Source organism: Oryx dammah, unplaced genomic scaffold, assembly GCF_014754425.2.
Source record: "Oryx dammah isolate SB20612 unplaced genomic scaffold, SCBI_Odam_1.1 HiC_scaffold_3, whole genome shotgun sequence".
NCBI classification, from domain to species: domain Eukaryota; kingdom Metazoa; phylum Chordata; class Mammalia; order Artiodactyla; family Bovidae; genus Oryx; species Oryx dammah.
This window is the reverse complement of record NW_024070187.1, coordinates 88,117,540-88,129,802: the sequence shown is the minus strand read 5'-3', so window position 1 is coordinate 88,129,802 and position 12,263 is coordinate 88,117,540. Positions and strand designations below refer to the sequence as shown.

Here is a 12,263-nt window from a genome sequence, read left to right as displayed (position 1 = left end):
AGGCAAGAATACTGAAGTGGGTTGCCATGCCTTCCTCCAGGGAATCTTTCCAACCCAGGGATCAAACCCAGGTCTCCCTCATTGCAGGCAGATTCTTTACCAGCTGAGCTACCAGGGAAGCCCTTTGTTCCCCTACCTGCTCCTCATACAAATTCTCTGAAAAAAGTCTTACCTATAAGAAAAAAATTTTAAGTAGGTGAGTGATTTGCAGCGATGACTTTGCTTCTTGGGCTTCCCTTGTGACTCAGCTGGTAAAGAATCCATCTGCAATTCAGGAGACCTGGGTTTGATTCCTGGGTTGGGAAGATCCCTTGGAGAAAGGAAAGTTTACCCACTCTGGCCTAGAGAATTCCATAGACTGGATAGTCCATGGGGTCGCAGAGTCGGACATGAATGAGTGACTTTCACTGGTTTCTATGTTAACACTAAATCATGTCAGAAAGGATTTGAACAAACTATTCTTTAAAATCTGGCCCTTTTTCTTTGCATAAACTTTAAACGCATAAATTTTTGAATGACTTGTGACACAATATCAATATTGGTCCAAGCATGCTGCTGCTGCTGCTGCTAAGTCGTTTTAGTCGTGTCCGACTCTGTGCGACCCCATAGACGGCAGCCCACCAGGCTCCGCCGTCCCTGGGATTCTGCAGGCAAGAACACTGGAGTGGGTTGCCATTTCCTTCTCCAGGTCCAAGCATGATCCAGTTTTAAATAATTAACTAGTTATTTTCATAGTAAGCTAGGCATATGCAAATTTGCCACCCCAAACAAAAGTTATGACTTGACAAAATCTATATTTAATCATATATTTCATCCATTAACCCACCCCATTTCCTGCTCCAACCTTAGGTAAACTTCATCATCCCATATCCTGATCTTATCATTCCCTTGACTTCCTTTCCATAAGAGTTCTATTGTATCCATTTGTATTCCTAATAGATTTTTTTAAATAGTTTTATTTAAGAATATTTGAATATAGTAGACTGCATATATTTAAAGTACACAATTTGATAGGCTTTCACATATGTATATACTTGTAAAACCATTACCACAATCAAGATGATGAACATATATATACCACTCTGGAAAGTTTCTACAGGCCCCTTTTCCTCATCTCGTTCTCTCTCCCCTTCCTGCCCCCTAACCTCCAACTACTTTGTAAACACTTGCTATGGGCTGAATTGTGTCCCCTCAAAATTCATGTGTTGAATCCCTGATCCTTAATGTAAATGATATATAATTAGGTTTATATGAAGTCATCAGAGTGGGGCCCTCATGATGGGATTAATGCCCTTACAAGAAGAGACGTCAGTTTCTGGTTCAAGATGGTAGAGTAGAAGGATGTGTGCTCATCTCCTCCTGCAAGAGCACCAAAATCCTAACTAGCTGTTAACAACCACCAACAGGAGGACGCTGGAACCCACCAAAAAAAGATGTCCCACATCCAGTGACAAAGAAGCCACAGTAAGACGGTAGGAGGGGCACAATCATGAGAAAAAATATTCCCACATCCGCTGGCGGGGGGATGACCCACAAACTGAAGAACAATAATACCAAAGAAGTTCTCCCACTGTTGCGAAGGTTATGAATCCCACATCAGGCTTCCCAGCCTGGGGATCCAACAAAGGGACTGGGAATCCCCAGGGATCTGAATCTGATCTTCCTGATGCAGGGATCAAATCTGTGTCTCTTGTGGTTTCTGCATTGGCAGGCAGATATTAACATAACCACTCCAGCTTTCTTTTGATCTACCTTAGTATATCGTATCTTTTCCATCTTCTTTTTTTAACCTCTCTAGGCAACTTCACTTTCACTTTTCACCTTCAGGCATTGGAGAAGGAAATGGCAACCCACTCCAGTGTTCTTGCCTGGAGAATCTCAGGGACGGGGGAAGCCTTGTGGGTTGCCGTCTATAGGGTCGCACAGAGTTGAACACGACTGAAGCGACTCAGCAGCAGCAGCAGCAGGAGGCTTTTATATGTTAACTATATTCCTTGCAGGTACCATATAGTTGGATCTTGTTTTTTATTCAGTTTGACAGCCTCTGACATCTAATTGGATTATTTACAACATTACATTTATGTGATTAAATCTATCACCTAGCTATGTGTTTTCATTGTTCCCCCATTTTCTTTCTTCCTTTAGAATAACTTGAACATTTTAATGATTGGATAGTATCTCTTTTACTAGCTTTATTAGCTCTTAACTCTTTGTTTTCTTTCAGCAGTTGCTTATGGCTTTATAGTATATAGGTAATGTAAGGTAACGTGAAGTCGCTCAGTCGTGTCCGACTCTTTGCGAACCCGTGGACTGTAACCTACTAGGCTTCTCCATCCATGGGATTCTCCAGGCAAGAATACTGGAGTGGATTGCCATTTCCTTCTCCAGGGGATCTTCCCAACCCAGGGATCGAACCCAGGTCTCCCACATTGGAGGCAGACGCTTTAACCTCTGAGCCACCAGGGAAGATACATAACCATAACTTATTTCAGTCACTCTCAAGTGACATTTTATCACTTTACATATAGCATAAGAATCTAACAATAATGTTTTATCATTTCTTCCTTTCTGACTTTTGTACTATTGCTGTTATGCATGTTACAAACCACACATTACATTGTTTTTATTTTAGGATAAATGCCAATTATATTCTAAAATGATTTGAAAAATAATTTAAGAAAAATATCATACTTACTCATATGGCTACCAATTCCAGTGTTCTTCATTCCTTTGATAATATACATATTGTATCATTTCTTTCTGCCTGAAGGACTTCCTTTAACAAGTTTTACAGTGTGGGTATGCACGTGATTGTTTTCACCTCTATCTGGACTCTACTCTCTCTACATTTATAAAAATGCTTTTTTTGCCTTTAAAGATGTTTTCACTATAGATCTCATGAATGACAGTTATTTCTTTCTTTCAGTACTTTAAAGATTAAGATGTTCCATTGTCTTCTTGCTTACATTTCTGAGAAGTCTGCTATTTCCTTCTTTTTGTTTCTCTATATGTAATGTGACTCCCCATCCCCTTGCCACTTTCAACATTATTTTTAATCACACTGGATTTGAAGAATTTCATTTTGGTGTTTTTGGTATAGTTGTCTTCCTATTTCATGGGCTGAGAGTTTGTTGAGCTTCTTAGATCTGTGTATATATAGTTTTTATCATATTTGTGTTTCTGTGTGTGTGTGTGCTTTAATCTGAAACTCTAATCCATTATGAAAGAATACTTATTTCTTATTCATGTAAGCCTCTGCCAAGAGTCCCACCTTCTGAGACTTCCCTGGTGTTTCAGTGGTTAAGACTTCCAATGCAGGGGGTACAAGTTCAATCCCTGTTTGGGGAGCTAAGATCCCACATGTATTGTGACCAAAAAACCAAAACGTAAAACAGAAGCAACATTGTAACAAATTCAATAAAGACTTTTAAAAAATGGCCCACATTAAAAAAAAAAAAAACCTTAAAAAAAAAGAATCCCACTTCCTTTCATCTCATAATTGGCAATCATCTATAACACCTAGATTTCATGATAACTGCAACAAAAATGGCTGTGGCTCTGGGAGGCCACATAGCTTTTAATTATCTCAGTCCAGAAGTGACTCAAAAAAGTTACTTATCCTCACAGGCAAGTAACCAAAACTCACAAGGCCCCAAGCTAATTGCTAGGAGAAGCTGGGAAAAGTAAGGAAATGTGTGGCTGTTTTGCACACTTGAAAAGCAGATCTAATACAAGAATTGATAGAACTAAAGTAATTTCAGAAGGTGTAGGCTGAGAAAGGCTCTCTGAACCAGTGGAATTTAAGCTAAGACTTGAAAGTCAGAAAGAAGTCAGCCCTGGTATGTTTGAAAGATAACCAATGTAGTTAAGAAGTCAGAGGCTAAAGCCCTATTCAAGAAATAAAATGTACATTATCCTAGCCTATCCTTTGTATAAGAAATACCATCACTATAGGAAGCTTTCAAGGATATGGGGTATAAGAGCCTCACCAAATGCTGATCGGTGACAGACATTAATAAATACACTACTCAGATGTAGAAGAATATGCAGAAGGATGAAACTTCAATGACACACATACACTAAAAACAGCAGCTGTGAAGCTACAGGGTTCATTTATTTCAGCAATGACAGTCACTAAGAGTCTACCAGGAGGCAAGGGTGGAATAATATTGTTGACTACAATTTCCCCTACTTTGGTGGAACTGATAACTAATAATCTAGTAGAAGAAACATAGTACTAAAAAGCAATGACATATTCTATGTGGAATTGTTTTTCCCCATAAAGAAAAGGAGAGAAAGCTACAACAAAGGTGATTTCTAATTTAGAAACTATTTAGAAATAAGCAGGAAAAAGCTCCACAAAACTGGAGAAGTCCAGAGTGATAAAAATTTCCCACTCTGGTCAAGAACATTAAAAATAGAGCAGGAAGTATTCTGCATACATAAATTCCACAATCTCTCAAGAAAAACAACTATAGTAAGACCGTTTCTTTCTTTTTTTCCCCCTCCAAATGAAGAATCAAGGTTTAGACAAATACACATATCTACTTTCACTAATTGGGTCAACATCCACGTTTATATGCCTACTAATTACTAGAAAAATTTATCTTTGTTAAATCTGCACTGTGAATTCTAACTCTTCTTACTCACCCTCTCTATTTTCAATCCTTTAATTCTGTATTTCATTCTAATTTCTCTATTCAATCCTTTTACATAAATTGGAAGATGTTGATCCCCAAAGGCATCAAACTAGATAACTGAAGGGAAATATTTGAAAAACTACTTTAGAAAAAGATAAGATTAAAAAATTTTCCCACTCTACTTATAATTTTCTAACCAGAAATAGATGAGAAGTAGATTTCCTAGAAAGCAAGAAAATACAAAAAGTGAGTAAGCATCTCCCTTGGTGCTTGACTTAGCTCAGTTGTAAGACTGTGATCATGACTGAAAGAATGCTATAACTGGATATCTAGTACTTCTCTGCTACTCATATGCTGTAGCATGAGTGAAACCTATGTAGCATATGAAACCTTAACAAGTTTCGTTTCCTTAACTATAAACCATGGATCAAAAAAATGTACTTACCGGTAAAGGTTCTTGTGAGCGTTAAATGATTTACATATATAAAGCACTTAACAATGCCTGGCAATAATAAATGGCAAAAATTTGCCATTACTAATACTAGTAATAGTTGTTGTCATGGAACAATAGTTGTAAAATAACACATTAAAATTTAATTGAGTGATTGCTGTTTCCTGAGCTTCCCAGGTGGCTCAGTGGTAAAGAATCTGCCTGCCAATGCAGGATATGCTAAAGATGCAGGTTTGATCCCTGGGTCGGGAAGATCTCCTGGAGTAGGAAATGGCAACCAACTCCAGTATGCTCACCTGGAAAATTCCATGGGCAGAGGAGCCTGGCGGGCTATAGTCCATTGGGCCACAAAGAGTCAGGCACAACTGACTCAGGACATACACTCACTGTTTTCTAGACTTGTATCTGAATTGCTGCTGTTGTTCAGTTACTCAGTTGGGTTTGACTCTTTGCGACCCCACAGACTGCAGCATGCCAGGCTTTCTTGTCCTTTACTCTCTCTCGAAGTTTGCTCAAATTCATGTACATTGAGTCAGTGCTGCCATTCAACTGTCTCATCCTCTGTCACCTCCTTCTCATCCTTCAATCTTTCCCAGCATCAGGGTCTTTTCTAATGAGTCAGCTCTTCACATCAGCCGGCCAAAGTATTGGAGCTTCAGTCCTTCCAATGAATATTCAGGGTTGATTTCCTTGAGGATTGACCGGTTTTATCTCCTTGCTGTCCAAGAGACACTTGAGTCTTCTCCAGCACCACAGTTTGAAAGCATCAATTCTTCAGCACTCAGCCTTCTTTATGGCCAACTCTCACATCCCTACATGAGCACTGGAAAAAGCTTTGACTATACAGACCTTTGTTGGCAAAGTGATATCCCTGCTTTTTAACACATTGTCTTGGTTTGTCACAGCTTTTCTTCCCAGGAGCAAGCATCTTTAATTTCATGACTGCAGTCACTGTCCGCAGTGATTTTGGAGCACAAGAAAATAAAGTCTGTCACTGTTCTCACCTTTCCCCCTTCTGTTTGCCATAAAGCAATGGGACTGGATGCCACGATCTTAGTTTTTTGAATGTTGAATTTTAAGCCAGCTTTTTCACTCTCCTCTTCCACCCTAATCAAGAGGTTCTTTAGTTTCTCTTCACTTTCTGCCATTAGTGTGGTATTATTCGCTTATCTGAGGTTGTTGATATATCTCCTGGAAATCTTGATTCCAGCTTGTGATTCATTCAGCCAAGCAATTTGCATGATGTACTTTGCATATAAATTAAATAACTAGAGTGAAAATATTGTCATACTCCTTTCCCAATTTTGAAACAATCAGTTGTTCCATGTCTGGTTCTGACTGCTGCTTCTTGACCCACACACAGGTTTCTCAGGAGACAAATTGGTCTGGTATTCCCATCTCTAAGAATGTTTCAGTTTTTTGTGATCCACATAATCAAGGGCTTTAGCATAGTCAATGAAGTAGAAGTAGATGTTTGTCTGGAACTCCCTTCCTTTCTCCATGTCCAACAGTATTTAAGGTGAGAGCTAAAACCATTTTGGAGAGTCACTCAGTTTTCCTGAGTCTCTCCCAAGTACACAAGTTACTAAAATTTTGTTTGTTTTTCTCTTGTTAATCTGTCTCAGGTCAACTTAATTCCTAGACCAGACAGAAGAAACAAGAAAGGAAAATGTCATCCTCCTTGAAAGCCTACATCAAAAGATTGATGAGTTAATTTAAATACTTTATGTTATAACACATTGTTTAAGGTAATTGCATTGTGTTATGGTTTCCTGGGCTTGCCTTGTGGCTCAGCTGGTAAAGAATCAGCCTGCAATGTAGGAGACCTGGGTTTGAACCCTGGGTTGGGAAGTTCCCCTGGAGAAGGGAACAGCTATCCACTCCAATATTCTTGCCTGGAGAATTCCAGCTTATTCTGCTAAACAACAAATTTTATGTACCAGTATAATGTACATTAAGTTGATAAGTAATATAGTTGAGTCTTCTCACCTGTAATATGAAGAAGATAATGCCTACCCATAAGGCTATTTTGAGGATTAAATAAAATCATCCCTATAAAAGAATACTTGCCACATAGTAAGCACACATTACTCACGAGCTAACACTGACAAGTTGGTGAGGGCGGTAACATAATGGTGAAGGCATGAGGGACCCATGAGCCTGGGTTCACGTCCTAGCTCAATTACCAGCTCTGTGACCTGAGAGGAAGTCACATAACTTCTCTGTATTTCAAATTCATCATTAGTAAAATGTACATAATAATAGCTCCCCATCTGCATTGGGAAACTGTGAGGATCCAGTGAATCAATAAAAGTAAAGAGTATAATAATGCTTATAATAATAATGCTTATAATAAAGGCTTAATTTTAATCAGTGTTATTTTGTATGTTATTGGCTCTTCAGCTAGGTAGAAGACTGCCCTTTCTCAAAGCATCCAGATAAGTGTTATCACCATATCCCTTTGGCTCTTGCTTCTCAGTTTCTTTTTTTTTAATTTATTTAATTATTTTATTTGGAGGCTAATTACTTTACAATATTGTAGTGGTTTTTGCCATACATTGACATGAACCAGCCATGGGTGTACATGTGTCCCGTATCCTGAACCCCCCTCCAACCTCTCTCCCCATCCCATTCTTCAGGGTCATCCCAGTGCATGGGCTTTGAGTGCCCCATTTCATGCATTGAATGTGGGACTGGTGATCTATTTCACATATGGAAATATACATATTTCAATGCTATTCTCTCAAATCATCCCACCCTCGCCTTCTCCCAGAGTCCAAAAGTGTGTTCTTTATATCTGTCTCTGTTTTTGTCTTGCATATAGGGTCATCGTTACCATCTTTCTAAATTCTACTTATATGCATTAATATACTGTATTGGTGTTTTTCTTTCTGACTTACTTCACTCTGTATAATAGGCTGCAGTTTAATCCACTTCATTAGAACTGCTTTAAATGTATTCTTTTTAATATTTAATAATAATATTCCATTGTGTATATTTCTTATCCATTCATATGCTGATGAATATCTAGGTTGCTTCCATGTCCTAGCTACTGTAAACAGTGCTGTGATGAACACTGGGGTACATGTGTCTCTTTCAGTTCTGGTTTCCTCGTTGGGTATGCCCAGCAGTGGGATTGCTGGGTCGTATGGCAGTTCTATTTCCATTTTTTTAAGGAATCTCCACACTGTTCTCCATAGTAGCTATACTAGTTTGCATTCCCACCAACAGTGTAAGAGGGTTCCCTTTTCTCTGCACCATCTCCAGCATTTATTGCTTGTAGACTTTTTAATAGCAGCCATTCTGACCAGCGTGAAATGGTACCTCATTGTGGTTTTGATTTCTATTTCTCTGATAATGAGTGATGTTGAGCATCTTTTCATGTGTTTGTTAGCCATCTGTATGTCTTCTTTGGAGAAATGTCTGTTTAGTTCTTTGGACCATGTTTTGATTGGGTCGTTTATTTTTCTGGTATTGAGCTACATGAGCTGCTTGTGTATTTCCAAAATGAACACAGGACTCAATTAATTATTTTAGTACAAGCAGATGACCATTGCCATCTAGTGGCAAACTGCTAGCAAATTCAATAAGGAGGAATACTGCCCATACTGCTACTGCTACTGCTAAGTCGTTCCAGTTGTGTCCGACTCTGTGCGACCCCATAGACGGCAGCCCACCAGGCTCCCCTGTCCCTGGGATTCTCCAGGCAAGAACACTGGAGTGGGTTGCCATTTCCTTCTCCAACGCGGGAAGTGAAAAGTGAAAGTGAAGATGCTCAGTCATGTCCGACCCTCAGCGACCCCATGGACTGCAGCCTACCAGGCTCCTCCGTCCACGGGATTTTAAAGGGGTACATTTTCTACAGATGTGAATTTAATTCTTTAAGACAAACTAGATATTTAGAAATTTGTGATACATTTTCTATAACAATTTGAATTGGATACAAATATAAGTGGGGGAAATTTAAAAACTGAAAACCACAAGAAATGTTGCTTGGCAAATACAGCAGTGCCAAAAAAATAAAGATTCTTATTTTGCATGAGCCAAACAATTGGGTTTAAACTCAATGCCAAAAATTTTTGGCCAGACTTGTGATGTTAATATACCCCTGATATTTTCTAGGTCCTAATCTTCTATGATATCACATGAGTGTGCTGTATGTGTTGAATTCCTTTTGTAGTTATAAAAGTATGGGATAAATCACTATGCTAATTTTAACATGATGAATCTACAGTATTATCTGTCAGAAGCATTTTTCTTAAGGGCAAACCTTAATAACTCCTAAGATCTGTTCCAAATTTTTGACATTTTAAATGCAGCCATATAAGAGGAAAAGAATTAGAAATGTGAATCTGGAGTGTAATTTAAACAGCACAAATGTTATAACATATAGCTAGGATATTAAGTTATACTATTAGATAAGTTAAAATACTAGTACCATACAAAGAACACAGACAATTACATCATTCGGCTTTACTTTCTGCAAGTCAAAACCTATAAAATAATTCAAAACTGCACAAAACTACTATAATCTATAATATTCAGGCTACTCCTTGCTTTGCTCATTGAAATATGCATGAATTTCAGAGCTATAATTCAGTCAAATGACACCTGTCTTCCAACAACACAGTTCAAATTTTAGTTATCACAGTGTCTTAACTGTGAATAATTATATAAGAGCTGCCAACTCTCAGACAGTAAAGAAACTGCCTGCAGTGCAGGAGACCCAGGTTCAAACCCTGGGTCAGGAAGATGCCCTGGAGAAGGGAATGGCAACCCACTTCTGCTTGATGGGCTTCCTAGGTAGTGCTAGTGGTAAAGAACCCGTCTGCCAAAGTAGGAAACATTAAGAGATGCAGATTTGATCCCTGAGTCAGGAGGACCCTCTGGAGGAGGGAATGGCAACCCACTCCAGTATTCCTGCCTGGAGGGTCCCATGGACAGAAGAACCTGGAGGGCTACAGTCCACAGGACTGAAAAGAGTCAGACACGACTGAAGCAATTTGGCATGCATGCATGCATGCTGACTCTTTGGTCCAAATATCACTATGTAAGTTTAACAGATGAAGTCTGTGAATGCTTGGTCACTGTACATCTGTTACTAAAGTCAAACATAGATAGCAAATCATATTGCCTCCCTGGGTTTCAGGGATAAATTCACTGACATTTCAAAAAAGTACATAATCAAAAGAGGGAATTAGCCCATAAAGATGAAAGTTCAACAAAGAAATAAATGTGATGATGCTGGAAGTGAAAATTGGATGTGAATCAAAGATCTGAAGATGGCAACAGCAAAGCAAAGATAAAAGAGACCTAGGCTAGCAAGAAGGTAAGGGCCATGAATGTAAAAGAGAAGGTAAAGTCGCTTCAATAGGATTCTAATGGAGTGTAAATGGGTTGGTTGGAAAAGACCCTAGAATCTGATACCATGTCCTTTGGAGTGATGCAGCTATGAAGCTAAAGGAACTTAGTCATTGCAAATGGATCAAAATAAATGAGGAACAAAAAGGATGACAATGCCCAGAGGAAGTGACACCAGAATCAAACCTCACACTAAAGAAACTCTCAGAGGTATTTCATGACTTTGAAAGGACAAAGGACAAAATGGAAGTTAATCCAAACTTAAAAAGAATTTGACAATTCAATTCACCAAGGCAGAGAAAAAATGCTCGCTCCATATAAGTTTTATCATGAGAAGGCAAGTAACTGTTCAAACTCCTCTTGATAAGATTTTGGCAATGAAATAAAGTACTTTAATGCTCAATGTTTCTAATGTTTTAAATTACAGTGTACTGGATAAATATTAGTTTCATTATTTTTTTCATCTCCTCGGGTCAGTTCAGTCACTCAGTCATGTCCGACTCTTTGTGACCCCATGGACTGCAGCACGCCAGGCCTCCCTGTCCATCACCAACTCCCGGAGTTTACTCAAACTCATCTCCATTGAGTTGGTGATGCCATCCAACCATCTCATCCTCTGTCATCCCCTTCTCCTCTCGCCCTCAATCTTTCCCAGCATCAGGGTCTTTTCCAATGAGTCAGCTCTTCACATCAAGTGGCCAAAGTACTGGAGTTTCAGCTTCAACATCAGTCCTTCCAATGAACACCCAGGACTGATCTCCTTTAGGATGGACTGGTTGGACCTCCTTGCAGTCCAAGGGACTCTCAAGAGTCTTCTCCAACACCACAGTTCAAAAGCATCAATTCTTTGGTGCTCAGCTTTCTTTATAGTCCAACTCTCACATCCATACATGACTACTGAAAAAAACCATAGCTTTCATCTCCTTACACATTTATGTTAAACCACGGTAAGAGAGTCTTTAATGTTTCGAGAAAACATTTTAAAGGTCACAGAACAATTGTTATTTTCCTATTGATTTGTTAAGATCCTTTGCCCAATTTCAACTTAGTCATTTTCATGGTCTTGCACTATTGTGCAAAACAAGAACTGCATGTATTATTGCCAAAGCCTAAAGTTTTCTTTCACAATTTTCAGTCACTATACACATGTCATTCAGAAATTGCCACCTTGAATGCTACTACAATAGCTAGTCCCTTTCTGAACCTATTTTATCAATGACTTGTGGTGTCATGACATCATGTTGAAAGGTGTCCTTGCGCCTAACCAAATTAGAGACACAGAAGAGCACCATGTACCTGGCAGGGGCAGCTGAACTAACACACCACTGACTCTTGGGTCTGCATTCAATTCCTCAGTTATGTCCAACAGTTCTTCCTGAGAAACATCCTTAGGTTTTAGAATGATCTCACTACAGATACCTGAAAGAAAAACAAGTACAGAAAGTCACTTGACTAACAAAGATGTGTTTTATCATTAATGGCGTCTTAGTGTTTGATTGGTTCCCTCTGTTCTTGTCCCTCTGAAAGAAAAGGCCCTTCTACAGAAGTGATGTTCCAAGCACCATCAAGAGGGAACTTTTAAATGGTACAGATGTTTTCTCATGATTCACATGCATTCTTTGGCTCAGAATCCCATGCGACAAATTGCACTTATTTATGATAAGCTACTGTTAGTGGATTCGAGGAGAGTAAAAATACCAGTACCACCACCACCACCATGAACTAGCCAGGTTAATGCGATTTAAATTTTAAAAAAAGGCCCTTTAAAGGTAACAAGTTGCTCTCATGTTTCCCAATAGGATCAGAAATCA

General features: G+C 38.9%; 1 protein-coding gene across 4 annotated transcripts in view; it reads right to left on the bottom strand.

Annotated features, from left to right (window-relative positions):
- Nucleotides 1-12,263, bottom strand: part of MTHFD2L (methylenetetrahydrofolate dehydrogenase (NADP+ dependent) 2 like) — a 148,297-nt gene that overhangs the window by 116,743 nt on the left and 19,291 nt on the right. For all 4 annotated transcript variants that reach the window (XM_040237068.1, XM_040237065.1, XM_040237066.1 and 1 more), the window contains one exon: nt 11,749-11,871. In XM_040237068.1, coding sequence (XP_040093002.1) covers nt 11,749-11,871 — 123 coding nt within the window. The remainder of the gene's footprint in view (nt 1-11,748; nt 11,872-12,263) is intronic.